Raw genomic sequence first — 25,229 nt, 5'->3', positions numbered from 1 at the left:
TTGTTGTAATGATACACTGATTAACACCTCTGCATTGCTGGCATGTAGTGCCTATAATAATGTAACATTTTATATACATGTACTACTTGAATGGTGTTGATTGCAGGTGGCATTTGAAGGGGTGCGAGGAACCAGCTTCAGGGGAGACATTGCACTGGATGACATTCAGCTGACACAAGGGTCATGCAGTCCAAGTAAGTTGAAAAATGAAAGAAAAATGATTATCTTGATCCAGTTCCAACTTATAGGAAAGCTGTTTTCCTGTTTTGTCTATTTATCCAGGAAGGTTTGGATAAAAATCTCCAAAATATAGGAAGCAGGCCATTGACCTCTGACATTGGCATGATGCCACTTTGCCTCTTTGATCAAACTACAAGAATCTGTACAACTGAACTGATAGAAGGTTTTATTAGACACTACCCAGTACTAATGATCTTCATCTAAATGTACATGGATGAGGAACCTTCATACACATACAAAAAATGTAGTTTGAACCAGCTGGACACAATTTCAGTGACTTATTGAATGTGCATTATGCAGATCAAGTTTGAGATATATGAATTACCTGTTACCTGAACCCAATTTGGCATAGTAGTAGGGTCATAATAATACAAAATGCAAAATTTAGGCCACTAAGTTTTTAGAATAACAGTTTACTTCTATCCATTCTGCAGTAGTAGTGAACCCCAGTGCATCCCCCTTGCCTCCCACTGCGGATACCTGCACGTTTGATGATCCAGCCATCTGTGGCTACACACAGGACACCAACGATGACTTTGACTGGACACGACTGAGTGGCAACACTCCTACCTCCAATAGTGGCCCTTCTAATGACCACACCCTTGGTACTGCAGCTGGTACGTTCAAGTTCTTTAATCAGAGTACATGTGTTGGTCAGACTGTTATAGACTCCTGAAGAGACTATAGAGAGTTACAATGTATAGACTGCTTTCTAATTTTTTTCAGAATTCAAAGGTATTGTGCCCTTTGTATTTCTTTTGTATGTCTAGCACATACGTTTTTACATGTGAGACTTAAATTTTTCTCAAGTTTTTCCATTGATACTGCAATAATACATTTTTGATAATTTTGAGCTCTTAATGTAGTTTTGGCTTACAGAAAACAATTTTCTCCAAAGGCCGCATCAAAAGCGATAGATAATATTTACAAGTACATGTACAAGGAAAATAGACTCTTTTCAATAAGTATAATGCCCCAGCCTTAAGACAGCAACCTTTTTGTAGCTTGTTGATTCAATGAGAATGAAACCCTGAACCTTTTTGTCCAAAAGCAGAGTTGCAAAGTAATGTACTATTGACTGATTGAGAATCCAACAAATCCAAAAGCAGAGTTGTGAAGTAATATATACCAGAACACACACAAATTCATATCTCACATGAACAGAATTCTAATGGTCAGTTTGGTTTCTCAGGCTACTACATGTACACCGAGATGTCCAGCCCGCGGGTTCCTGGCGATGTTGCCCGCCTGTTCTCGCCCACATACGCAGCCAGCAGTGCGCGCTGTGTGGAGTTCTACTATCACATGTTCGGAGGGGACATTGGCACACTAAAGCTGGATCTACTGGTGGCAGGACAGACAGTTCCGCTGTGGAGTCTATCATACGACCAAGGGGACCAATGGGTGATCAACCAGGTCACTATAAACCCCACAGACTCTTATCAGGTGAGTTACTGAATGATTGCTGGTTTTTGTAGGCAGAAATGTGTTATTATAATAGTGTTCATCTTTGATCTCTAACTGCATACTATATAAATTATGTAGTTTATAAGTTCATACAAGTTATAAGGAAGCACCAGATTTGTGCAGGGAGACACAGGAAAAGGCAATAAAACACACTGTTTTTATGAAACCTTTGCTCACTTATGCTTGGTACTTGGAATCATTGTATAACCAAATACATTGTGTAACCAAACCACAAAACACAAGAATGATTATCTCACCAGTAAACAACAAGATGGCTGCTAAAACTGAATGGACTGGTGTGAACATGCTCTTTTCTAATGTGGGTATGATACTCCTCTGTACAACCTTCCAATACATTTCAGATGCATGTTATTGATTAAGTTGTACATATGGACCTACTGATGATTAGTGATCATTGGCTCACGTCAGATACAATATGTACTTTTGATTCTTTACTTAGCTCGTGTTTGAGGCCATCAGAGGAGCCAGCTACCGGGGAGACATTGCGATTGATGATGTCACCATTAGAGATGGAAGCTGTGGAGGGGGAGGTAGGTCAAAAGTACATTGTGTAGGATTGCGCTGTTATCTTATCATCTTCACCACATTTCAGTGCTTCGCACCAAGGCAGGGAGTCAATATCTTCCACAGCCTTTGGTCTGTCCATCGCGCCCCCCTCCCATCTGCACTTAATCTCTGCTAGGTCCAGCCCAACTTACGTTTTCCAGCTTACATTTGAAAGAAATGATTGTCATCAAAAGCATGTATGTTCCACCTGAGAACAGCACTGTGACCAGCTTAGCCTTGGTGCTGAACTCTCAGCCGTTGTTAGCAGTAGTAAACATGGATGCTGTAGCAGTTGAGGCACAGTTTCTTTGAGTTTCTTGTTTTCTTCCTGGCTATAAAAAATGAGTGCTTTCTCTGTTATTGCAGGAAACTGTGACTTTGAGAATGGTTTATGTACCTGGACAAATGAGCTCAACGATGATGAGTTTGACTGGATCCAGGGAACTGGGGACACACCTACCCAGAACACTGGTCCTTCTACTGACCACACCACTGGCACTGGACAGGGTGAGCTAGAGTACTGTTCTACCTATTTACCTGAATGCTCTATATCGTCACATAAGGAGAAAGTGACACAATTTTGAATAGAAAATAAAAATCTAGCTGAGAGGATTTGTACTTTGCACAGGCATCATATTACACTGATGCATATGCTAACAATGCATATTTATTTGTTTACAAACAAGAACAATCCTTCTTTTTCACTATGTGCAGTCTATATCTCATTGTCTTGGCACAAGCAAAGGTTGAAAATATTCAGGTGTTTTTAATAATCAGGTCCTTTGTAGTATTTTTGTAAACTATGTAATCTGCTGATAAGTAGAATTGACAGTTTTATAAGCTTGCCACTAATACATGTACATGTATACACAACCACTAATAGCATACATAACAGTTATTGCAGTCAATTTAGGATCAAGAAAATAATTTGTTTTCTTCAGGTACGTACCTGTTCCTGGAGACTTCCAGTCCCCGTCAGCCTGATGACAGAGCTAAGTTGGTCAGTGAAGTCTTCCCTGCCACCAGCAGCAATGGGCAATGTCTCAGGTAGGTACAAGCAAACGTGGAGATGTAGGTCAATCCAGTTTGGCTTACTGGAACCTTAAAGGTGTTGTTAAAGGTGTCCATAGTAGTAATAGTACTCGACAATGACCATCTGCTGTTTGTAACAGGAAGGAAAGGAGTTATGACCATCATATAGAGGCCCAAAGTACCAATAAAAAATTCAGCTACCTTTTTTCAATGAGTCTCTTGTGTGGACATATTGAGTGTGTTTGTGTGTGTGTGGCTCGGTGTGTTTGTATGTGTGTGTGTGTGTGTGTGTGTGTGTGTGTGTGCATGCATGTGTGTATTGCAGGTTTTGTTATTGCATGTGTGGCCAGCAGCAACACTGGTTTAAAAGCATTTGATAGCAGGACTGGATTGCTAGACTGACCACATGTGTGTGTGTTAATAGGTTCTGGTACCACATGTATGGCAGCAGCATTGGTAGACTAACTGTGTGGGTCACAGTTGGAGGCAACAGCCGTTCTATCTGGGAGCTGTCTGGAGACCAGGGCAACAGCTGGAACAGCGGGCAGGTCAACATCAGGAGTAGTGACAGCTACAGGGTCAGTCGTTTGAGACACATTAACATACTATCATAGCCACCTTTTGGTTAAAATAGACCATTCAGCAACTTGTGAATCTGAAGTTGATTATTAAGCTACATCAATTTAATTCATTGTTTATTTGACATTTTTATGCAAAGTTGAACCAGAGAGGACAATTCAGATGCATAAGGCTGAAAACTTGCATCAGACTCGGTCCAGTCCCTGAAATTCTGTGCACCATTGTACAGACTTTCCCCCAGACTCTGTTGTCATGTTGATATTCCAACCATGAAGCTAAATTGGTCTTGCCTTAACAGACTGGCAATATTCTATCAGACTGTCAACAGCGCAGATACATGTAAAACTAGCAAAAGATATTCTGTTGATTTTGTTGCTTACAACTTGTTCCCTTAGGTTATTTTTGAGGGTGTTCGTGGCAACTCCTTCCGAGGAGACATCTCCCTTGATGACATAACCTTCAGCACAGGACCATGTGGTGGTGAGTACTAGCTTCCACAGCTAATATTGGTGCAACATTTTCAGACAGAAAACAGTAAACTTGTTTTTAAGAAGTTGGTTAGTGAGCAGCCTAAATGAAATGCAGTTTTAGTTAGGGTCAATGAAGATACATGTTAGTGATATGCCTTTATGTTCAAACACTTGGAATACAGATGAAATACCTTTTGCATGGTAATTGATGCCAAAATGTGGTGTAGACCAATGTAAAAATCAAACTGCAAGAAAAGTGCCATGTTTTGAATGTACTAAGCTTTTGCTGCATGCTTCTTGTACTTAGTGATGCCCCCAGAGGCACGACCACAAGGTCCAACCACACAAAACCCAGTAGGACCTACAACAACTACAACTCCTGGACCATCGCAAGGTTTGTCTACATGTGATACCTTGCATGCAATGATTTAATACCATATTCACAAAACTCAATATTCTTTTGTACATTTATGCTAAGATAAAATGTGTCCGTTACATGTATATACCAAACCTTCAGAAACCTTTATTACTCAGTTCATTGCATGTTTATTGCAAATTCTTGCTTGGAGGCTGATAAGGAGATTGACCATATACACCCAGTACTCTTCTTTTTGTTCATCTCTTGTTGTCGAGGATGACCAATGTACCTGGTACTAGTACTAATTAGACTGGTAAAAGAGATGAAAAGAACACATATCAAAATAGAATCATAGAAATACGAATTGCACTAAATGTAATGAAAACCTATTTGTATTGTTCCTCTGCAGCCCCCAGTGCCTGGGACTGTACGTTTGAGTCAGGACTATGTCAGTACCAGCAGGCCACTGATGATGAGTTTGACTGGACCAGGCAGACTGGCACCACTGGTACAGGAGCCACAGGGCCCTCTACAGACCACACACTCGGTGTTGGTAAGCCTTCTTTGTTACATGATGGAAAGGAGATACACACCCTTCAAAGATGGAAAAAATTGATGTAAAACTAGACAGTGAGTGAACAAGAATATATAGGGAGATATTGCTGAAGGTTTGAAACAAATGTATGTCATTCTAAGGACTGTCATCTCTACTACTAACTTGTTAAATATAAAATAACAAAAAATGGCCATAAGAATTAGGTTTAAGGAAATAGGGAATAAGGAAATATATTAAAGAATGTCTAGAAGTTAGAAATTCCTCCATTGTTTGTAAAAGCCCATTTCATTCCATACATATAACTGCATTCTCATCCCACACTCTTTATGTAGTTTAGGCTTACAGAACTGTAGTTATGTACCAGTAGGTGCCATACTTTGTACCTTGTACTATTGTTCCGCAATAAAGTTTCTTTTTTCTATCATATCACCAGTTTGCGAGAGCCGCTCCACTCCAAACCGTTACCTGTACGTATGGGACCTTCCCCAGCTCACACGCTCACGGTTCTACTTCTCGGCAATGGCAAACAACGACGTCCACATCGCACTGTCCGCTCAGAACCAAGATCTGGACGACATGTATGAGATTGTGATTGGAGGATGGGGGAACTCACAGTCGGTCATTAGAAGAGCTAAACAGGGTGCAAACCAAGCTACTGCAGCAACCCCAGGAATATTGTCAGCAACTGAATTTAGGTATGCTTAATGTTCTCCCTGCTACCCAACCCTGTAAAGAAACAGTGACTTTAGTGTGCTATAGGTTAATGTAGGGCCGGTGGACTAAGCTGCATGTATGTGTTGTACATTTTTTTTGTTTCTTTGATAACAGAAAGTCTCTTTGATAACAGAAAGTCTTTCTGTCAGTCAGGCTCAAAAGGCTATAAAACTGCAAGACAGGATGGTACAGAAAATGAAATAACGAATCCTTTATAGAATGAAAATAAGGTGCAAGAACATAGAAAAGGAGCAATGACATAAAAAGTCCATCATTTCTGCTTTAGGGTTTATTGTGATCTAGTCTTAACCTTGCTAATTTCCACTGGACTTAAGAGAACTTTAACAAGAATCTGTAATGTTAAGCAAAAGGGATGTATGACAAACAGTTTTGGCGAGCTAACTTTGTATGCGCATATGCTCCACCTCTATTATGGAGGATGAATGATGATGATGATGATGAAGCAAAAGGGATTTTTGAGTTAAAATTTGCAAGTTTTGTATTCCTATCAAACAATATTTTGGTCTAAACACACTAAAAATCATTGCTTGTGTACACTACTGATAGCCTATCTGCTACTTTTATGTTCCAGAAAATTCTGGATCACCTACCTTTCCGATGGCACGATCCAAGTTGGACGCTATGGAGAACAAGTCCCCTTCATGGAGTGGACTGATCCTAATAAGCTAGACATCAATTTTGTGGGCTATTCCTCTGGCTTTGGTGCAGCTGCGCAATGGAAGTTCTGTGACCTTGGTAGGCCACTTATGACCTTCAAGTGCAAACAGAATTTTTAAGTACCAAAGGAGCTATTCAGTATTTCTGCTATATAAGTAATTTTGTAAAGAACTGCAAGATTAATTTAAAATTAAACATGTAATTTTTTACTGTTAAGTTTAAAGCATTGACGACTATATGTACAATGTTTTACTGTCTTTATCATATTTTCTTGGTGCAATGATATCTTTGCACTCATGATCAATGTGATTCATTGTAACAAACATTTCAATGGCCTCCTGCAGCTGACGGATACTACTTGTTTATCGAGACATCCGACCCTCGTCAGGCTGACGACAGAGCCCGGATAGAGAGTGCAACCCACCCGCCTACTGTCAACCAGGGCAAGTGCCTGACCTTCTACTACCACATGTACGGAACCCACGTCAACACCCTGAACCTCTACCTGAAGAGTAATGGGATCCTGGGTCTTCCCATCTGGACTAGATCGGGCACTTTGGGTGATGAGTGGAGACGGGCTCATGTGTCCATTGTCAAGGACAGCAACTTCCAGGTCAGACAGCTTTGAGTGTGATGCACAGATTATGTTTGTATATACTATCCAAGAACTTTCAGAAACAGACTTGTACAAATGATGACTTGAAGTTACTACAACACAACTATCAGTATCATGGTCAGTAACCATTCACTGTGATACTGCCTCATTCAAATCTGTATTTGGAATAACCTGAAGAAAAAAAGATTCAATATTAGTAGCTTGATGAAGGCATCTTTTATCCTAACTGTTTATAGTATCTATAATGCTTATCCTTCAGTTGAAAAAAAAAAGAAGTTTATCACACAGTATTGTTGTATAAGCATGTCTTACGGTTGTGTCATGCATATAACAGGCAGATATACAGGATATACTACAGGGTGATGGTCCTGTGGATTCTAATGTTTTGTTACTTGCTCTTGTGAAGTACATAACTTTTGAGGAACCCAGGAACTGATCATTTCTTGATTCTTGTAAATGTTGCACCCAGATAACATTTGAAGGGATACGTGGCACAAGCTTCCGTGGAGACATTGCGATTGATGACATCATGCTTGCAGATGGACCTTGCACATGTAAGTAATCGTAATACATTGTATTTGTAGACTTTTAAAAGGACAATGTTTTTGTGGATTGATTAAATTACTGTGTTATGGCAACTGTTGAAATTGGACTTAAATTTCTTTTTTTTCTTTTTTTGTGTGTTGACAGATGTTGGTGAGCATGTGTGTGACTTTGAGGATGCTAACCTGTGCGGATACACCCAGGACAGTAGTGATGTCTTTGACTGGACTCAACAGAGCAGCGTAACCGGAACCACCAACACTGGTCCGACAACTGACCATACATATGGCACTGCAATAGGTGGGTCCGGGGGTATTTCGGGGGACTTGGTGAGATTTTGTCATCTTCAGATTAAAGGTTTAAAAGCAAACTTTTGTCTAGATCACAAGGACTTTGGTGGGAAGATTTTAGATTTTGTTTCAAAACGACATGATAGTAAAGCTAAGAATTGTTTTGCTAATTTACCTTATTATTGAGGTTGATGAGTTTATGACTTCATGAATGCATATGAAATATCTCAGTGATAGTACATGTAGCAATGTAGAAACAGCATACTTCCTGTCATTGTACCAGCACACATAGATTTTCAGTCGATTTCACTCATATAAAACAAAAACAACAAGCAAACAAACAACAATATGTGCAAATACCCCCAGGTAAATACATGTACATTGAGACGTCCTCTCCCCGACAACCGGGCGACATTGCCCGCCTGATCTCGCCCTCCTACCCCGCTACGACCGGCCAGTGCGTGAAGTTCTGGTACCACATGTACGGAGCCAACATCGGCATGCTCAGGGTTTACATGAGGTCACTGAACGTCCAGGGGAACCCGCTCTGGACCAAGTCAGGTGACCAGGGAGACCACTGGTTGGCTGGCCAAGTCACCATCATATCCACATCATCATTCCAGGTCTCTCACCACTGTTCCTTGTTTTGTTCTAAAACTGTACTGCCACAATTTTACAATCATTTTTGCAAATCAATCCATTATTAGCAATGCTTCTTGAGTCATGGTAATAAGTTCTAAATATATAGCATTGAGTGCTTCAGACATTAAACAAGTGGACAAGAAAGGTACTATTATTGGCATAGAACTGTCTAAAATATGTTATAAAAGAGACAATTTATTCCCACGCATAAAAGAGACAATTTATTCCCACGCATCAGAAATGTAGGACTGGTATAGATCTCATGTGATTCTGTACAAGATACATTGTATCCTGTGCAGTTATAATAGTAGACCTGCTGTACACTTCTACATGATGTTCTGTTACAGCCAGATAATTCAGTCTCATGTTGGCATGGGATTGTATATGAATATGTACTAGGTAATGTACATGTATATGACTTTGCCATGTTTTCTCTAAGGTTGTATTTGAAGGAGAACGAGGAACAGGCTTCAGGGGAGACATTGCCATAGATGATGTGCAGATCACAGATGGAGCTTGTCCAAATCCCGGTATGTCTGCAGACAAAATGCTATCATCATATTCAGTGTATAGACACGAAGTGTACGTATGTATCTATACATACATTTTTAGGGAGACCCTGCACTGCCTACAAACACCAACTGTATGAGGATGCATGCTGCACTTTAAATACATGTAATACTACTATCATCATCTAACTAAATCTATGGAGAATAGGGACAGTTGAAGGAAGCTTTATGTAAAACCATCATGACCAAATGATGATGATGATGAAGAATGCTGTATATTGACTTTAGTTTTTGCTACCTGACAGGTGATTGTGACTTTGAGGATGGCAGGTGCACATGGAGCAATGTGAACGTTGTGGATGACTTTGACTGGCTCCTTGGGAAGGGCGACACAAGCAGCCAGTTCACCGGGCCGAGTGTGGATCACACCCTGGGCACAGATCAAGGTTAGGCGTTGCTAATTGGGATCACATCTTGACCTTGGAATCACATTTAGATCTTATTATCACAGCCTCAAAATTTTGTGGTTTTTTTTGTCATTTTACGGTCATTCTAAACAGTTCTGAACCAATTGTCAGTGGTATCACCAGACTACACATCACCAGACTACACAGAAATGTTCATTTTACAGTCATACTAAACGGTTCTGACTGCTGATCATGAGTTTAGCACCAAGGACAGCCACTACAAATGACACGGGGGACCAATTTTTTTTAAGGGATAATACTTAAAGTTAATATGTGACCGTCCTAACGTTACCAGCTTTACATGAGAAAATACTGATGCACCATTTGTTAAGTACCAAGGACAGGTATCACAATTCTGATAGAAGACCAGTCTTTGTCACGAAAGGAGACCAAATGTGTTATTGTCCTAAAGGTACCAGTTGAACATGAGGAAATGCTGCTGCACCATTTGTTCAGCACCAAGGACAGGTGCCACAAATGTCACAGAAGACCAATCTCTGTCACTAAATGAGACCTAATTGTCCTAAAGGTACCAGTTGAACATAAGGAAATGCTACTGCACTACTGAGGTCAGCACCAAGGATAGGTACCACAAATGTCACAGGAAGAAACCTTAATGTGTTTCTCTCACTACAGGTCAATATATGTTCATCGAGGCGTCCAACCCACGTGTGCCAGGCGAGACGGCCATGCTTACCAGTGAGACCTTCCTTGGAAGAACTGCCTGTATTCACTTTTGGTACCACATGAAGGGGACTGGAATCGGTAAGTTTGAAGACACTGTTTTCTTCATTTCTGTAGATTAGAGTGAGTCATCATTTGGGACATACAATTGATGTAGCCAATCAGCATTCGAAACTAAATCGTTCAAAATGGATATGAATTTGGCCTTGAACATTGGGTATCTTCCATATTTCATGTTGTGCATATGTTACGGAGTGTGATAGGTGCAGTTCTTACTGGAGGTTTTTCTGGAGACAAAAAGTAAATGCCATTTGAAAGAACCATATAAATATCAGTAACAGAGAGTTGATATTTGTCCCCATATTGCCACTCACTTCTCTTGTAGAAAATACTTGTTTCTTAAGTAACTAAAATACTGAGTAAATGTTCTCTTTCTTCCCTAGGAACCCTGAAGGTGTTGGTGCATAAGGAAAGAGATAATACATACTCCCAAGTGTGGAGTCTCACGGGTGCACAGGGAGACCAGTGGTTTGCTGGGCAGGCACCTGTTTCCCATGATCATGACTACAAGGTGAGAACTTCTACACCACTCAGACATTGCCAAAAACACACAAACATGTACATGTAGGCATACACAACTTGATGGAAGGGAAATGGCCACAAACCAATTAATTTTTCTCCAAATAATTCAAGCACAATAATGCATCTTAAACAGTGTTCTTCCTTTTATCTTAAACAGTGGTCTTCCTTTTGGTGGATTGTAGCTTGTGTTTAAGTTGAAGATCTAAACAAATTGCTTATTCTTTTTCTGTCAAGACTTAGTGTTCAAAGACCTTTTGAATTGTTCCAGGTGGTTTTTGAAGCTGTAGTAGGAACTGATCACCTGGGAGACATTGCCATTGATGACATCTACTTCACCACATCAACCTGCTCAGGTAAGATAAATTTTGATTTCACACAAGAAAATGAAATGAAAAAAAATGAAAAATGAAACTCAACAACTTGTTTTTCCATCAATTTTTTGAAGATTGCATGTGTAACAAAAGCGTGATGACTATGTGGTGAGTTCTGACCTGCCATATTTCTGCCCGTCCACACAGTGAGTCCTATAGCTGCAGTTCCAGGGTCCTCAGCACTGACAACCATGATGCCTACAACCATTCCTCATTTCCCAACATCATCATTTGGTAAGGACAATGCTTAGATACTATAAAATTCAGTTTTTGCTGCATCTGCACAGCTGAAAGACCCCTGTTCCCTCAGTCTTTCTTTTACAGATTGAAGAATTCTTTTTGTGATAAAATGTACTGGAACAGTGACTGTTGTAATAATTATTTTCTTATATTTTTCAGCAACATCTCAGTATGACTGTAACTTCGAACAGGACCTGTGCAGCTGGCAGCAGTATACGAGTGATGAGTTTGACTGGACCCGGGCTCAGGGCCCCACTGGCTCCACACAGACTGGCCCAACTGTAGACCACACTCTGGGAACAGGTACAACAAGAATTCGGAGATCTCATACATTTTGTACCTCCATGAAATATATGTTTTTGTCTCATTGGTCGTAATTAGCATAATCTAGTTTTATTTATGGTTTTCTAAATTCACATGACAATATTTTTCGTGTAAAATTGCTCTCCTTAGTCATGCTTCATTTCAGCATGTTCTTATTAATTATGCAAATGACCTCTACATTAACATAATATATGCATGGTGGTGTTCACCTTTATGTAACTCATACTTAGTGTTGTCTTGGTCCTTTATTCTTTCCCAGACCAAGGCTGGTACATCTACATCGAGACATCGTCACCTCAGGTTGTTAATGACACCGCTGTCCTTCTGAGTGCAAACATCCCAGCTGCCCAGGACAAGTGCCTGCAGTTCTGGTACCACATGTACGGTGCACACGTGGACGTTCTGAACGTTCGAATGTACAACAATCTAGGCTTGACTTCTCCGATTTGGACCAAGCAGGGTACTCAGGGAGACTCATGGCACATGGCAGATGTTTCTGTGTATGGTCTGTCTACTCAGTACCAGGTATGTATTTTATGTGCTAATTTTTAATGTCCCTCTCAGTAGATCTCTTTTCACGGTGCAGCATATCTTGTAAATAAATAAAAGTGTCAATAAGTAAATAAAAGTCACATGATATGTAGTCTGTGTAGCTATGATTGGATTGATTGTGTTAGATATACATTTGGCTTCTGTATGGATATGTAACACATCAATTTTATGTTGTTTCAAATTGATAGTTTGACTTTTCTACAAACACCAGGTGACATAAGTTTGATTGAGTACATGAATTTAAGTTCAAAGCTGTAGCAAGTTTCTAAATATAATCATAAGATTCATTACAAGTAATTTATACATACTTAATGTAGAGTAAACTGGATGTAACAACATGTACATGACTGATCTTTGTTTTCTGACTGTCCTTAAAGATTGCTTTTGAGGCACGCCGAGGTACAAGTTATCGAGGTGACATTGGTTTGGATGACATCAGAGTGACTGATGGAGCCTGTGCTGCTCCTGGTAAGAAACTGTCATGTTTTCTTTGTCTTACTTCATTTCATATTGTATGCTGTAACAGCTCTGTTAGCCTTTGAAATGAATATAATTATTTTGGGTATGCCAACCATAGAAATCAGCCAAACAAAGATAACAAATACAATTCAACAATTTTCAACAATTCAAGAGTTTTTGACTTCAAAAGACCTTATGTCCGAAAAATGAATTCATTTTTAGTTTGCATTTTAAGCCATTTGACAATGTACATTACATTGCATTGCACTAATTTTTTTCTCACATAAATTTCCCCCTTTTTACAGCCTTGACCCAGCCATGTGACTTTGAGCTGCCAGACATCTGTGGCTTCACACAAGATACGACAGATGACTTTGACTGGACCCAAGACAATGGAGCAACCGGTTCCTCCAACACTGGTCCTACCACTGACCATTCCACTGGAACTGATGCAGGTAAAATATTCTAGGTTTTGGTCTGTGAACATGCAAAGAAACAACAAAATATGGTCTTGTTTCATTGTACATGTATGTGACATTGATGATTTTTTTAGCTTGAATGCAATGTCACCATGTTCAAATGTGAAAACAAAACAAAAACTATGATTATGTTTACAAATAAATACCCTCCTCCCCTACACCCACAAAGTTAAGTTTCCTTTCAACTAATTTGATCAAAAGTTTATACTTGAATCAGATTACATGCAAACCTTTTATGTCACTAAATTTGACATAATGAGCTTTTCAAGGTCGGTGAAGGTTAGACATCCAGGTAATATGATACTCCAAAAAAACATTAACTCAAGCAACTGGATATGATTTTGGAAACGATCAGACATTTCAGGTAGTATCTACTACCTTTCGTCAGTGACACTAAGAGACTGCAGGAGAAAGATCATGATTATAATTATTTTTGCAGGGAAGTACATGTACATTGAGACATCGGCACCCCAGCAGCCAGGCGATATTGCTCGTCTTATCAGCCCACCACTTCCCGGTGACTCCACCAGCTGTCTCCAGTTCTACTACCACATGTACGGGTCAAGCATCGGCACACTGAACGTTTACGCAAAGGATGATGGGAGTACTAATCTAGGTGGGGCAATTTGGAGCAGGTCAGCTGACCAGGGCAACCAATGGGTGATCGGATATGTCACAGTGCCAAGAAGAAGCCAGTCTATGCAGGTATGAGACTTTTAAGTAATGCAGCAAGTGTGAATGGTACAGATGGAGTGGTACTTGTTATCTTATGACCTAATCATTTTATTTGATGATTTTTGGTTGCAACTTTCTTTCATGGGAAGGACGAACTGATATTTTTCATTCCACACAATGTTGCTTGCTGTTCCAGGTTGTGTTTGAAGGTATCCGTGGCAACGGTTTCCGTGGAGACATCGCCATTGATGACGTCCAGTTGACACCAGGGGCATGCCCTCTTCCTGGTAAGGTTTATTCACTAGGTGACACAGAACATAAAGACACCGCAGTCCCGGAGTTGTATTCTGGTTGTGATGCCTCTATCATAGAGATTTTCATGTAGGTTATGACTACAACAAATTACATGCATTGGGTACATGGCATCATGTGGCCTAATGGTAGGGCATTGGGCTAGGAACCCATAGATTTGTTCTTGCCTGTCGTGATTGCAACCCATCTTATTGTACAATGTACAAATGTATATGAAAGGGCCACTTTTGGTTCATAGCAGAAGCAAGGAACAGTGACTGTACAGAAGGCAGTTTAGTGCAGACATGACAAATATTTGTCCAACGTTCGAACCTGCAGGAGACTGTGATTTTGAGAACGGACTGTGCGGCTGGACCAACCCTCAGGTTGGAGATGAGTTTGACTGGACCATTGGACAGGGAGAGACCGGTAGCACATCCACTGGGCCATCTCAGGACACCACTCTCGGCACTGCTGCTGGTTAATATTCCCTTCTTTCTCTTTTGTTCCATGACTTCAATCAATAGTTAATGACCCACTCTGAGGTGTATATCGTGTGATAAGGCCTTGTCAGTTTCCATAGCAAATAGAGTCCACTCCCCCGCATAATGTTACAGTCACGTAGTTAATTATTATAATAAATGACCACTTAGGATGGTTATACACCAGTTGGCACACTTTCTATGATGTTACATGCATGCCTTCATAACCAATATCCTAATATTGCTGATAAGTAAAGTCCAATATGTCATTGGACGAATACATGGAAGGTTAACCTGAGTTGCTGCTGTCCTTCCCAGGTCATTACGTGTTCCTGGAGTCGTCCTCTCCACGTGTGCCTGGTGACCGCTGCTGGCTGCAAAGTGAGCTGTTCCAACCTACCAGCAGTGGTGGAAGGTGAGTGTAATATGGTAAATTTGCTTACACTTTGCAGTGATGTTATCCCATGGTAATGACTCTGCATGTAGCATGCATCGTCCAGAGGTTGGGAGTTTGAATCCTGGCTGTTGTATGTTGTGTGCAGACATCCATGCTACTGGAAAGAGTCACAGTTCTTGCTTGTGCTTGCAATTGTGCTTTCTGAAAAGAGCTAGGAGAAACTGTCTTTCTTCTCTTTTATGATCAGTGGGAGATTAGTAGGTGAGATAAAGTACTGATGTGTAAGACGAATATCCCTATATCCTACCAACCTGATGAAATTATTTTCTGTTGATGATGAAATATTTTGTATTCAAATTTTTAATATCTACTGTTGCAGGTGCCTGCAGTTCTCCTATCACATGTACGGAAGCTCCGTTGGTACACTCAGTGTCCTCATTGTTGACTATGACAATGGGAATTCCACCAGGACCGTGTGGTCACTAAGCAGTGACCAGGGAGACCAGTGGCTGTTTGCACAGACCCCCATCATCCACACATCTGGAATGTACTATGTAAGAAAGTTTTCTTCAAATTTACCATTGGCTTGTTCAAAGAAATTCAACAAGTATGCCGCAATGACATGCCCTTGGTGCTGAAAACACAATGCTTGTACAGATATACATTAAAAATAACAACACATAAAGTTCAGCATTCCAGCTGCATATAAAGTTATATATATAGAGAGAGAGAGGGGGAGGGAGAGAGGTTAAAATCATTGGAAATGTCTTTCTTCATTAGAAGTTTAAGGATTATAAATTACTTAAGTTTGGATCTTGTTGATTCTGTTGACTACAAGATTTACACATTACGTTACTTTTAGTACAAGTTGATTGTTTGATGAATTATTTGTATCGCAGGTAAGACTTGAGGGTCAGAGAGGTCTCAGTTACAGAGGGGACATTGCTGTTGATGATATCCTTTTCTCAAGTGGATCATGTACAGGTGAGTAGAGTCTCAATAACATTCAGCTCACGATGTACTTTAGTAAACATGAGCTGCCTGCCATATTTTGTTGAAATGTCATGAAACAAGTCATTTTATGTCCAAATGTTGTCATGCTCAACTTCTACCGAAGATAAAGTCAGTAGCAGTACTTGTGATACAGACAGTATTGAGATTGATAGTGTTGCATTCCTCTCTCACTTGCAACATCAGTCCAACCTGTGGCAGCAACACCGTCCACTCCAGTGGTCACTACGACCACAACTACAACAGTCACCACTACCCTGTCTCCAGGTATTCTTGGTTTTCCTGCTTTTATTGTTACCATGTATTGTAGCCTCGTTTATACTTTATTGTAACAGTGTATGGAGGTATGTTTTCAGTGTGTGTTTGTGTGTTTGCTTGTGTTAACATAAATATTTCCACATACCTGAGGCACTGATAGGAAGTAAGAATGTAGGTCAAAGTCCCAGAAAGGACCCAGGAAAGGTTATTGCCTGTATTCCATTTCCTGATACTAGTGTAAATAGCCATAACTGAGCACCCCCAAGGCTGAGTGGGATAGTCCAGCCTTGGGGGTCAGAGGTCAAAAAGTACTGTTTGAGCCCTGAATATAATTCGTTACATCTACATCTACCAATGGACACCTACACTCATGTCTAGTATATGCTGGGAAAGAGGGAATATATTTACAGCAGTGTAGATAAAGAAGCTTCCAGAGGGTGCAAACACCAGGTGTGTTAGGGTGCCTAACATCATGCATTGTTAGGCAATATGTCTGACTCAACAGTTCTTTCACCATTGTCATGTAGCATCCATCCTGAATGAGTGCACCTTTGAGACAGACCTTTGTCAGTACCAGCAGGCCCAGGATGATGATATTGACTGGATACGAGGACAGGGCCCAACCGGGTCCACCGACACAGGGCCTACAAGCGATCACACATTGGGCACAGGTACACGTCTTCTTGTCACAGTTTTCTTTTCACCTTTGTATGGCTTAAAGAGTGATTTTTAAGCAACCAGATTGGTTCAAACAGTGATATTGTATCTTTAAATCTGGCAAATAACATTGTTGTATCCAATTTTAAAGTAGTAATGGCATTTAGATTGGTATTAGATTAAGTCAAATATTTGAAGCAAAAGTAGATGTATATTTCAGTCTCTACATTAGTACTTGGTCTCACATATAAGCCATACTTACGTGTCCACAGACCAGGGATGGTATGTTTACATTGAGGCCTCCAGTCCAGCCCAGCCCAATGACACTGCCCGTTTGGAGGGGCCGGTTATACCACTGACACGGCCGGCGTGCCTGCGGTTCTGGTACCACATGTACGGCACACATGTCAACAGGCTCAACGTCTACTTAAAGGTGTGCAAAGTTGTAGCAAGCCTGGGGTGGTCACTTTTTTTGCCCTCTTTTCCCCGCTACTAATAAATTGATCTGGGGTTTCATGTCTTAGTGAAAAAAGAGGAACACCAGAAGTCCAATATTCATAACTTAAAATGGAAAATCAGCAATAGCTCAAACATGCAGAGTAGTATTTCATGGACTTTCATCATTGGTTCTTAAGAGTTTTAACTTGCTTGACATGAATCTTATCTGACTATATCCTGTCCTACTTATTACTTAGACTTAGTTCCTTCTGTGCAAAGCACATTGGGCAGCAAGTTTCCTCCACCACTCTGTTCGATCTTTGGCCAGATTCTCAGCATCCTCCAATAGCACCCCTCCATTTTCTATTGTCTTACTTGTAGTCTGGTGGAAACCTGGGCAGCCTAGTTTGGACTCAGTCCGGCAGCGTGAGTGACCTGTGGATCCTGGCAACAGTAAACGTCCCCATGACCTCCACCTTCCAGCCTGTGTTTGAGGCTATCAGGGGCACCAGTTTCCGTGGTGACATCGGTCTGGATGACATACAGGTGTTGGATGGGCCGTGCTCATCTGGTTCAGGTAACAGATGAATTCTTTTTATTCCAACATGTAATCACATGTGTGGTGATGGCATACTCAAGCTTACACTCAACTTACTTCAATGCTGCCGAGGACAATACAGTACTCATTTTGAGGAAAGTGTGTTGTTGTTGTTGTTGTTGCTAGATGTGTCCTGTGACTTTGAGGATACTGCAGTGTGTGGATATACACAGAGTGCAACAGATGACTTTGACTGGACATGGCAGACTGGGAACACCCCCACATCAAACAGTGGACCGACCAACGACCACACTTATGGCACAGGAGCAGGTAAGGCTGGAAAATACTGCTTTCATGTGGCAAAAATTGGGAGAATGTTGCAGCTGTAATGGCATCTGTAATGCTAATAGTTCATATTGTATGAATTTCTATTAAGTAGCGAGGCATACTTCTGAGATTAGTTCTAGGTACATTAATGATGTAGAGAAGAAGAAGAAGAAGAACTTTATTGCAGGACAGTTGTAACGTATGGCAAAGTTACATACATAGTTGGTGATGCTAACAATATCTAATAGTTCTAACTCTTCTAAGAAGCTGATCTTATTCTATATACAAATGTATAACAACAATAAGGACAATAGAAGAATGCGGTAAAATGTTGGTATTCCTGTCCTTAGTGCTGAAATGAAGGTAGTTATAAATATTGTCCAATCATCATTTTATTGAGGAAGTGGAAGTGATTGTACAGCATAGTTATACATTAATATCTTATGTACTTTCAGGACACTACTTTTACATTGAGGCCTCCAGTCCCAGGCAGCCAGGAGACAGAGCGGTTCTGTACAGTAACCTCATGCCTGCCACACCCGGCCGCTGTCTGGAGTTCTACTACCACATGTATGGTGCCAGCATTGGTAAGTACATGTACTTGTTATGTGACCATGGTAAAGAGCTTTTGTGTGTTAACCAGAGGGATTAGCATTTGACATAGATAGTGCACCAGATGTTGAATAATCAAAGATACAAGAAAAGTGCTCCCCTAATGTATAATCTAAGGAGTTGGTCTTTACACAGAGCTGCAAATATATGACTTGTTGGGCTATTTTTAGAATCTATCAATGAGTGAAAATGAATACATGTATTTTGTATGTTCCTCATCTTCTCTCTGGTACAGATTATCTCTAAAGCAAATATTGCAGCCTTTTTAGTTAAATCTCATCCTACTTGATAACATTATATGATACATTTTTTCTATAATATTTAACTTTTAATACTCTTTACCCCAGGCACCCTGAATGTGTATGTTAATTCCAACGGCACCCTTGGGCCCAGTGTGTGGAGCTTGTCCAGTGACCAGGGTAATGTGTGGAACCAAGCTCAGGTCAGCGTGAGCAGTACTACAGCCTTCCAAGTAAGTCCATATGTTCATTAAATCCTTCTATGTACATTACATATAAAATACACTTTCTATGTCCATTCTCTTTCAGGAAACATAAACATTTTACAGATACATGCTGTTGCTGTTTCTGTAAATTTTTTTTACAATTTTCTGATTGTACTACATTCATCTATTCCAATCAGAGTTGTTAGACCTCGCTTATAGCAACATATTGAATCATGTTGCATCTTTTTTGTATGTTGTATTTGTATGTTGCAATTGGTATAATTCTGTGTTTAGTTAGTGAAAAGGACACAAGGAAGTGCTTAACTGTTGTAAAATAATTATCAAATGTTTATCAAATGGAAAAAAATCATTCTTTACTTTCCAGCTCGCATTTGAAGGAATCACTAGCACCAGCTTCCGAGGTGACATCGCTATTGATGACGTGACCTTGAAGGCATATGATTGTTCCACAGCCGGTAAGTGACCTTGACCTACCACGTACAAAATTTATCTTCAGGTTAAACAAACATCAGGATCCTCTTGAGCAACAATGACTGAAATTTGCACAGCTGATATGTTACACCAAAGGGTACCTATACACAGGCTTAACATGTCTCCAATGTTGGATTACAGTGTATGCTTGTTAAACATGCCAATGTGCTGCTACTTAATCAGTTTACCTGCCAACACCTGGCTGCCAAGATTCATATAATAATTATCATGATGCCAATGAAAACCCGCCATACTTTCAGTACAAGAATTATATATGCACATGCTATGTAAAATGGAGTAACTATACATAATACTATTTGCCAGCAATTATTGTTGGTGCATTTTTGATGGATAAAAAGAATGACTGTAAATTTCTTTTAACATTATGCTGTACAGCTCTGTAAGATATTTTTTATTTTGAATCCTTACAGGCAATTGTAACTTTGAGAATGGTTTGTGCACATGGACCAACAATCAGGCAGATGATGACTTTGACTGGTTGATAGGACGGGGTGGCACTGACAGTCAGTTTACTGGACCTTCTGTTGATCATACCCTCGGCACAGATCAAGGTAAGGGTGAACGCCACTGGGACAATACTTCCATGATGACCTGGGTCCAAGATAGTAATATTACAATGTGAAGGAATGGTTTTGAAATTTATGTGGTTTGATTTTCATGTAGTGAGACAACATGTTATGACAATCCTTATCATCTGTTTGTCCCCCCTCCATTGTACAATATGGAAAATTCAAAATTATCTAGGCTTTCACCCTAGAAACAAATGTTGTTTAGCAGAGTTAGATTTTATATTGTGCAACCTGAAGCAAATTCTGATATACCTGAACAACAGATTATGGTAATATATTCTAGAGAAACTGCACCACCCTATTTTAAATATTAGCATTAAATGGAACCCTGCTTTCAACTTTAGAGCTGTAACCTTTTTTCTGATAGGATATCCAGACAGGTTTTCCAACATCATTACTTTGTATCTACATACAGAGTGTATACGGTACAAATATGTGATAATATATGATCTGCAAATGGTAGTATGTGTGGAGCACAGTATCAGCTAAATTTACTGCCTACTGCTCCACTGTGCATTGTTGTTGCAATTGGTATAATGGAAATGTGTCTTCCTGTGGGGTATTTGGAATCAGCTGGCCAGTCCGGTCCGCATAAACTGCTGCCCGGTCTGAGGGCGGTGTTGGGTATTGCATGCTGCAGAGCAAACTTTTCTGTGTGCAGTTTCACCCCCTCCCCTTCTCGTTTTCCACTGTTCTCTACAACTACAAAATGGCATTCTACCTTCCTGTAGGGCATTATGTATTTGTGGAGACGTCCAACCCAAGAGTGCCTGGTGACGTAGCCTTGCTACAAAGCGAGAGATTCCCGTCTCACGCAGACGACAAATGCCTGCGGTTCTGGTTCCACATGTACGGTGCAGGAGGGATGGGAAGCCTGACAGTTTACACTTTCACCACTGACGGACTGCGCACTAACCTGTGGCGGTTAGACACAAACCAGGGCGATCAGTGGTACCGCGGACAGGTGTCATTCTCAAGCTCCAGTGACTACAAGGTAACATCTGAAGTGTATACTAGTGCTTCTTTAATACTGTTTTTAAAATATATGCACTTTGAATTTATTAATGATTCTTGTCATGTTGATCAGAAAATGGTTCATATCTGATCCTTGTCCGTGTAGACTAATGTACAAATGTATACTAATGGTGAGAAATGTGGGTTTATTTAGTACATGTACAGTGTATATCATAGCAAAACCTTGCTTTAATTACTAATATACTCATAACTTAAAGTTACTTTCCTATGATTTCTTAAGTACAACAAATTTACACATTGTGCAACCTAAGGCAAACTCTGATATGCCTGAACAACAGATTATGGTAATATATTCTAGAGAAACTGCACCACCCTATTTTAAAAGATTAGCATTAATTGGAACCCTGTTTTCAAGCTGTAGACTGTTTTTATGATAGGGTATCTTGACAGGTTTACCAACATACTGTACCATCATCATGTTATGATCAGGCTACTTGACCGACTTTGAATTTCTACCATTAGAATTATTGGACTGAATATTCATATAAATGTGTGTAACTGAGTTCTCTTATAATTTTAAATTTTTACATGTTATCCTAACTAGGTTGTGTTTGAGGCTATTCGTGGTGCCAATCATCAGAGTGACATGGCCATCGATGATGTCTCCTTCTCACCTGGTTCCTGTTCTGGTAAATCCCATTATGATGTCATTTTTAACTTTCTCCCTCATGACAATTTATTTATCACCAATACCAAGTTTGGGTTTTGATACACACTGCCCTGGTAGTAGGTGTTTTCTTATAAATCATTGAGAGAACAAATTCTGAAGCATCACCCAAGTAAGTAGAAATAAGAATACAAAGTTATGTTTTTTTTTAGTTAAAATACCTACATTGTAGTACTGTCTAGTTTTGTCTTGTAAAGTAAAGTAAAGGATAAATTTGATACTCAATCCTTTTCTGAATGTGTATAAACATGAACCTTGGAAGAGAAACATGTCATTGTATGTGGAGACAATCCTCAAGTTCTTGTCTTATTGTCTGTGTAGTACAACCAGCTGTAGCTGTGCCTGGTGCTACTCTGGCTCCAACACTGCCAGCCATCACAACACTGCCTCCCACCATAGGTGTGTATAGCCTCTTCAGACTGCAATATTTCACTTAATTAGTACCATATTGGTTCATGAAGAGCAAGCCTGTACCTTATGCGCTATCTGTACAAAAATGTTGCAGATATGAGTCTGACTGCTGAATTGTTTCCCCACAGCTGTTGGCCAGTATGGCTGCACCTTCGAGTCTGGCCTGTGTGGTTGGACCCAGGATGCCTCGGACACCTTTGACTGGACCCGATCTCAGGGTCCCACAGGGAGTACTCAGACTGGGCCTACTTCAGACCATACCTTAGGAACAGGTATGGCCATCCATCTCTGACAATCAGTAGTGTGCTAAACTATATCATAACAAGAGTTCCACGATCACATACCTCCATCATTACAACCTTTCCGAAGTAATTATGCATATCAAGCCATGATTTATATGATAGCATATTTCTTATACAAAAATGTTCATCTCCACCTGCATGTAAGTAAAAAACATGCTGAGTATTTAATTATCACCATTTACCTGTAATGTGTTGTAGCAATTTCCATTGATTATGCAAATGAGGTATTCATATTGCATAATTTATGTCTAACAATTTTTCCCTTCATCAAAGTTGCATATGTCATCCTTGTTTCTGTTCCTTTCCCAGACCAAGGCTGGTACCTGTTTATTGAGACGTCCAGCCCCCAGGTGGCTGGTGACGTTGCCCGAGTGCTGAGTCCTGACATCCCTGCCGGTACGCTGTGCCTGCAGTTCTGGTACCACATGTACGGCGTACACGTGGACACGCTCAACGTGTACCTACAGGAGGGGAACACCCTGGGAACTGCCGTGTGGACAGAGACTGGCACTCAGGGAGATCAGTGGAACCAGGGACAGATTGCCATCACCAAATCAGCCACATTTAAGGTATCTCATCCCTGAAACAATCCACCATTATCAAGTCAGCAAGAATTAATGTAAATTTTGAAAAATTTGCAGTTTTCTTTCTTAATTTGTAATATCTGTCATGGCTATCATGATTGCTCTGCTGAAAGCAGTGCTGCTTTTCACCTTCAAAATCACCAATCTCCAGAGATAATGCTGGTTGTATTAAATGAAGTTAACTGTTGATGTTGAAGTTGTGCCTCTTTGTGTACAGATTGTGTTTGAAGGGATTCGTGGTACTGGGTACAGGGGAGACATCGCTCTGGATGACATCATTGTGAACACTGGGGCTTGTCCTGGACCAGGTACATACAGGACTTAATATAATACATAATACGATAATATACAGTGTATATGTGATAATTATGGTAATATCTAAATTAAGTATGGATATTAATTTCTGGCATAGACCCTCAGTCCAGTAGTGTTCATGTTGGGTGAGCAACGAGATCTGGGATCTCCCAACCTCTTGGTTGCATTACCTTACAAGACTCACAACTTGCTCTTTCTATCTGCAGGGAGTACCGCCCAGCAGTGTACGTTCGATGATGCCAGCCTGTGTGGGTACATCCAGGACACGCAGGATGACTTTGACTGGACACAGGCTTCTGGTACCACCGGATCTACAGGAACTGGTCCTGACAATGACCACACTACTGGCACAAATGCAGGTCAGTAGCACAATTATGGAAATATTATGCTACCCACCAGATGGAAGGATGTCTACCATAGTACTAATATTTAAAATTTGGCATCTGTATAGTCTAGCAATATCTTTAAAAAATTGATACACCATTTTAACAGCAATAGTCATCAACTTTGAGATACCAAGTTGACACTTTGTCATCTTTATTTGCCCAGGAATGTACATGTACATTGAGACGTCCTCACCCAGAAATCCAGGCGACATTGCTCGCTTACTCAGCCCAACAGTCACTCCTGGTGGCACCCGGGCAGGCCAGTGTGTAGAGTTCTGGTACCACATGTACGGAACCAGCATCGGCACACTCAATGTCTACAGCAGGCAAGTCTTCTGGCCCTACTGACTCAAAACCTGAACAGCAACATTCTTTGAGCCTTGAGCACTGCATGTTAAACTGCATTATGGCAGTATGAAAAAGGTTTACCAGTAGGTTTTTACATTGTACATCCAACGTTTTGGTGACTGTTTGTCACCCTCTTCAGGACAATAATCATACTGACTTTTACTGCAGCTAGGTGTCACTGCTGCAATATTACTAATGTGGTCCAATCAAATTTAAAAAAAACTTTGGTGATATTGTAACGTGGTTGCATGTTAAAGCATCCATCTTCCTTTTGACACAATTTGTAGGATCAATGGAGTGGAGACGTCCATTTGGAGTAAGGGCAGTGACCAGGGGAACCAGTGGAACCTGGCACAGGTCGGACTCACTACCTCCTCTCAGTACCAGGTAAGGGTGGAACTGGCCTCCTATTGTTTGTTTTTTTTGCAAATAAGCAAAAAACCCTTATGGTAAAACATTCATGGCTGGTTCTTTGGGTTTCTGTGTAGAGGACAGATTTATCAACAGACTCATATTGACTCTTTAGATTATGCATTAAGTGCTACATGC

The 25,229-nt window shown here is 40.4% G+C and overlaps 2 protein-coding genes across 2 annotated transcripts in view; both read left to right on the top strand.

Annotated features, from left to right (window-relative positions):
• The window catches only part of LOC109475763 (MAM and LDL-receptor class A domain-containing protein 2-like), a 32,509-nt gene extending 15,243 nt beyond the window's left edge, over positions 1-17,266 (top strand). Inside the window, exons 26-59 of the mRNA XM_019776523.1 lie at positions 107-194; positions 675-857; positions 1,433-1,686; positions 2,168-2,258; positions 2,641-2,781; positions 3,216-3,321; positions 3,731-3,884; positions 4,281-4,365; positions 4,663-4,749; positions 5,123-5,266; positions 5,703-5,964; positions 6,576-6,739; positions 7,006-7,274; positions 7,747-7,831; positions 7,968-8,120; positions 8,477-8,733; positions 9,192-9,282; positions 9,567-9,707; positions 10,365-10,493; positions 10,856-10,983; positions 11,263-11,347; positions 11,513-11,599; positions 11,765-11,908; positions 12,189-12,454; positions 12,859-12,949; positions 13,246-13,395; positions 13,859-14,124; positions 14,291-14,381; positions 14,725-14,865; positions 15,186-15,282; positions 15,644-15,818; positions 16,164-16,248; positions 16,462-16,542; positions 17,061-17,266. Of these exons, the coding sequence (XP_019632082.1) occupies positions 107-194; positions 675-857; positions 1,433-1,686; positions 2,168-2,258; positions 2,641-2,781; positions 3,216-3,321; positions 3,731-3,884; positions 4,281-4,365; positions 4,663-4,749; positions 5,123-5,266; positions 5,703-5,964; positions 6,576-6,739; positions 7,006-7,274; positions 7,747-7,831; positions 7,968-8,120; positions 8,477-8,733; positions 9,192-9,282; positions 9,567-9,707; positions 10,365-10,493; positions 10,856-10,983; positions 11,263-11,347; positions 11,513-11,599; positions 11,765-11,908; positions 12,189-12,454; positions 12,859-12,949; positions 13,246-13,395; positions 13,859-14,124; positions 14,291-14,381; positions 14,725-14,865; positions 15,186-15,282; positions 15,644-15,818; positions 16,164-16,248; positions 16,462-16,542; positions 17,061-17,266 (4,977 nt within the window). The remainder of the gene's footprint in view (positions 1-106; positions 195-674; positions 858-1,432; positions 1,687-2,167; positions 2,259-2,640; positions 2,782-3,215; positions 3,322-3,730; positions 3,885-4,280; positions 4,366-4,662; positions 4,750-5,122; positions 5,267-5,702; positions 5,965-6,575; positions 6,740-7,005; positions 7,275-7,746; positions 7,832-7,967; positions 8,121-8,476; positions 8,734-9,191; positions 9,283-9,566; positions 9,708-10,364; positions 10,494-10,855; positions 10,984-11,262; positions 11,348-11,512; positions 11,600-11,764; positions 11,909-12,188; positions 12,455-12,858; positions 12,950-13,245; positions 13,396-13,858; positions 14,125-14,290; positions 14,382-14,724; positions 14,866-15,185; positions 15,283-15,643; positions 15,819-16,163; positions 16,249-16,461; positions 16,543-17,060) is intronic.
• A 197-nt stretch (positions 17,267-17,463) lies between these two features.
• Positions 17,464-25,229, top strand: part of LOC109475762 (MAM and LDL-receptor class A domain-containing protein 1-like) — an 87,152-nt gene continuing 79,386 nt past the window's right edge. Inside the window, exons 1-16 of the mRNA XM_019776522.1 lie at positions 17,464-17,623; positions 18,010-18,205; positions 18,353-18,496; positions 18,949-19,080; positions 19,453-19,577; positions 19,936-20,026; positions 20,474-20,614; positions 21,364-21,626; positions 22,212-22,296; positions 22,656-22,733; positions 22,874-23,017; positions 23,357-23,616; positions 23,849-23,939; positions 24,153-24,305; positions 24,496-24,658; positions 24,968-25,067. Coding sequence (XP_019632081.1) covers positions 17,582-17,623; positions 18,010-18,205; positions 18,353-18,496; positions 18,949-19,080; positions 19,453-19,577; positions 19,936-20,026; positions 20,474-20,614; positions 21,364-21,626; positions 22,212-22,296; positions 22,656-22,733; positions 22,874-23,017; positions 23,357-23,616; positions 23,849-23,939; positions 24,153-24,305; positions 24,496-24,658; positions 24,968-25,067 — 2,208 coding nt within the window. The 5' untranslated portion in view covers positions 17,464-17,581. The remainder of the gene's footprint in view (positions 17,624-18,009; positions 18,206-18,352; positions 18,497-18,948; positions 19,081-19,452; positions 19,578-19,935; positions 20,027-20,473; positions 20,615-21,363; positions 21,627-22,211; positions 22,297-22,655; positions 22,734-22,873; positions 23,018-23,356; positions 23,617-23,848; positions 23,940-24,152; positions 24,306-24,495; positions 24,659-24,967; positions 25,068-25,229) is intronic.

Source organism: Branchiostoma belcheri, unplaced genomic scaffold (assembly GCF_001625305.1).
Source record: "Branchiostoma belcheri isolate BF01 breed outbred unplaced genomic scaffold, Haploidv18h27 scaffold35, whole genome shotgun sequence".
NCBI classification, from domain to species: Eukaryota; Metazoa; Chordata; class Leptocardii; order Amphioxiformes; family Branchiostomatidae; genus Branchiostoma; species Branchiostoma belcheri.
The sequence above is the reverse complement of the archived record's forward strand: the minus strand, read 5'-3'. Positions and strand labels throughout refer to the sequence as shown.